This window comes from Gorilla gorilla, chromosome X, assembly GCF_029281585.2.
Source record: "Gorilla gorilla gorilla isolate KB3781 chromosome X, NHGRI_mGorGor1-v2.1_pri, whole genome shotgun sequence".
NCBI lineage: Eukaryota > Metazoa > Chordata > Mammalia > Primates > Hominidae > Gorilla > Gorilla gorilla.
Window position 1 is genome coordinate 23,786,407 of NC_073247.2, and position 2,371 is coordinate 23,788,777.

The following is a 2,371-nucleotide window of genomic DNA, read 5'->3' on the forward strand; positions in this document are numbered from 1 at the left end:
ATGTTACCTTTTTTTTTTTTCGCATTTAAAAAGTCGCTCATTCTCAAATATTTGTGCAGGGCTGATTTCAGAGTATAGGAATGCACCAGCGGCCAGTGACTCACGCTTTAGTCCCTACACTTTCGGAGGCCGAGGCGGGCAGATCACTTTAGGTCAGGAGTTCGAGACCAGCCTGGCCAACATAGTGAAACCCTGTCTCTACTAAAACTACAAAATTTAGCCGGGCGTCCTCGTACATGCCTGTAGTCCCAGCTAGTCAGGAGGCTGAGGCACGAGAATCACTTGAACCCAGAAGGCAGATGTTGCAGTGAGCCGAGGTTGGGCCACTGCAGTCCAGACTGGGCGACAGAGCAAGTCTTTGCCCCCATCACCCCACCCCCAAACAAAGAAAGAGTAATGCACCAGAGTCATGAAATAATGATCTTACCACAGAGGGCGTAAAAAGCAAAACCTCAGAAAATATTACCATATTTTGAAAGACTTGTGGAAAATAATTAAGGACCAGGTAGCAGAAATTGTGATCAGAGGAAATAACATAAGAATATACTTAAGCGCACAGTACATAGTTGGAGGGAGAACTGTTTATCCTTCTGAAACCGTTACTATGATCAACACAGACAAGAGACACTTCCCTGAAAGGTTAAATTGTTTCATGAGAAATAAAAGCAACCAAAATGAGCCACATTATCTACAATAGAAGAGACTATATGGAAAAAGTTCTATGGCAAGAGCTAATTAGTTGGTATACAAAAAGATCCATGAAAAATGACCCAATTTTAGACACATTAGATATTGCAGGCTCAAAAATCAAAGGAACATTTTGAAAGCTAATTTAAATTTAATTAATTGCTGAATGTCTCCTTGGCTAGTAGTTGAACGATCATTATTTAGTCCCACATCTCTCGCGTCATTTTATTTGCAACCTGTCTAAAAGCCTTATTTCCTCATCTCTTTGACAGATGACCAAAATGGATCCTACAGTATAATCACACAGGATAATGTTGGAAAGTATGACTATCTAAATTATTTTTAAAGGCATTATTTTTCCCCTTTGATTTTCAAATTCTTTCTCATAATTTCTAAAACGGTGTCGACAGCGGCCTATACTGTGTCTTCATTGATGTCATCACTGAGATCACTCTCAATTGCTCTCGAACTTGTTGTTGGCCTTTCGTGTAGATATGAACTGTGGCCTGGCAGATCTGACTGTTGTTGCTGCTGCTTCTGTTCCTGCTGATGCTTTTCAAAATAGTCTTCTTTTATTTTCTTCGGCTGTTCTGAAGCAGGAGTTACACATGATGTCTTTGGAAGATCTTGCGATGTGTTTCCGGAACTACCTTGCATGCTTAGCTCAATAGCCCTGCGGAGAGCTTCATCTTCTCTATTGGTTTCTTGGCGGCTTAGTTCAAGGGCCCTCTGAAAATCCTCCTCATCTTGGTCTGATGTTCCAGACTCATCACTTTCTTCTGATACTTTTTCAAGGACTGTTTTATAGACTCTATGCTCTTTTTCTTTTACTAATTTTTTTCCATTAAGTTTTGGTGTATCCATCTCTTCGACACTGATGATCTGCAGGAGTTGGTCAGCTTCACAGTCTGGCAGATCACCCTTGACAACAAATACAGAATATGCTTCTTGTTGTAATCGAGCCAAGAAATTTGCAAGGCATGTATCTGATATTAATTCTGGACCCGCCAAGAGAGAATTCAAGTTAAACCAGTGTTTTCCGAATTTTCTAATAGTAAACCAGTGTTGTTTATAATTACATATAAAAGATCTTTCATTTATAGGATCAATGCTGAGCTTCTGATATTCAGGATTATTGAAATGGATGATCTCTAAACCCCAGAACTTCAAGGCATTGCTTATTACCTGAATGGAGAAGAAACCGGTATCATCCATGTTTTCTGAAGGCTGCTGTAAAAATGCGAGATACTCTTCACTGGTGACTCCTCCTTCTGCCATTCTCATCCTCTCTTCTTCATCTAGCTGATGTGCAATTGAGGCTAATTCCACAGGGCTAAAATATTCTCCTTGCAATAGATTGTTCAGACAGTGCTGAGCACACAGGAAACCTTCCTGTTTCTCATGAAAGATGAAATCCATGTTGATTGTATCCGTGAGTTTCTGTAGGTATGCCGGAAGATGTTGTATGCCCAGCTATGGCAGTTACCTGGGCAGTTTGTGGATAGCCATGTAACAGATGTTAGGTTTTCAAACCTTATGAAGACCATGGGTTTCTGCAGGTATTCAGGTAAGAGATGATATGTCACAAAGCACTATTGTGACCAAGGTGGTTTTGCCAGTATCCAGTCAAAAGCTGATGGTAAACCTAAAGTGAATATGGGATTTTGGAGTTATCCCATAGATG

At 40.4% G+C, this 2,371-nt stretch overlaps 1 protein-coding gene across 1 annotated transcript; it reads right to left on the bottom strand.

Annotated features, from left to right (window-relative positions):
- Positions 1-863: 863 nt before the first annotated feature.
- Positions 864-2,145, bottom strand: ATXN3L (ataxin 3 like). Its single transcript, XM_055376000.2, has one exon. The coding sequence runs from the start codon at positions 2,104-2,106 to the stop codon at positions 1,102-1,104; it is 1,005 nt and encodes a 334-aa protein (XP_055231975.1). The 5' UTR covers positions 2,107-2,145; the 3' UTR covers positions 864-1,101.
- Positions 2,146-2,371: the final 226 nt, after the last annotated feature.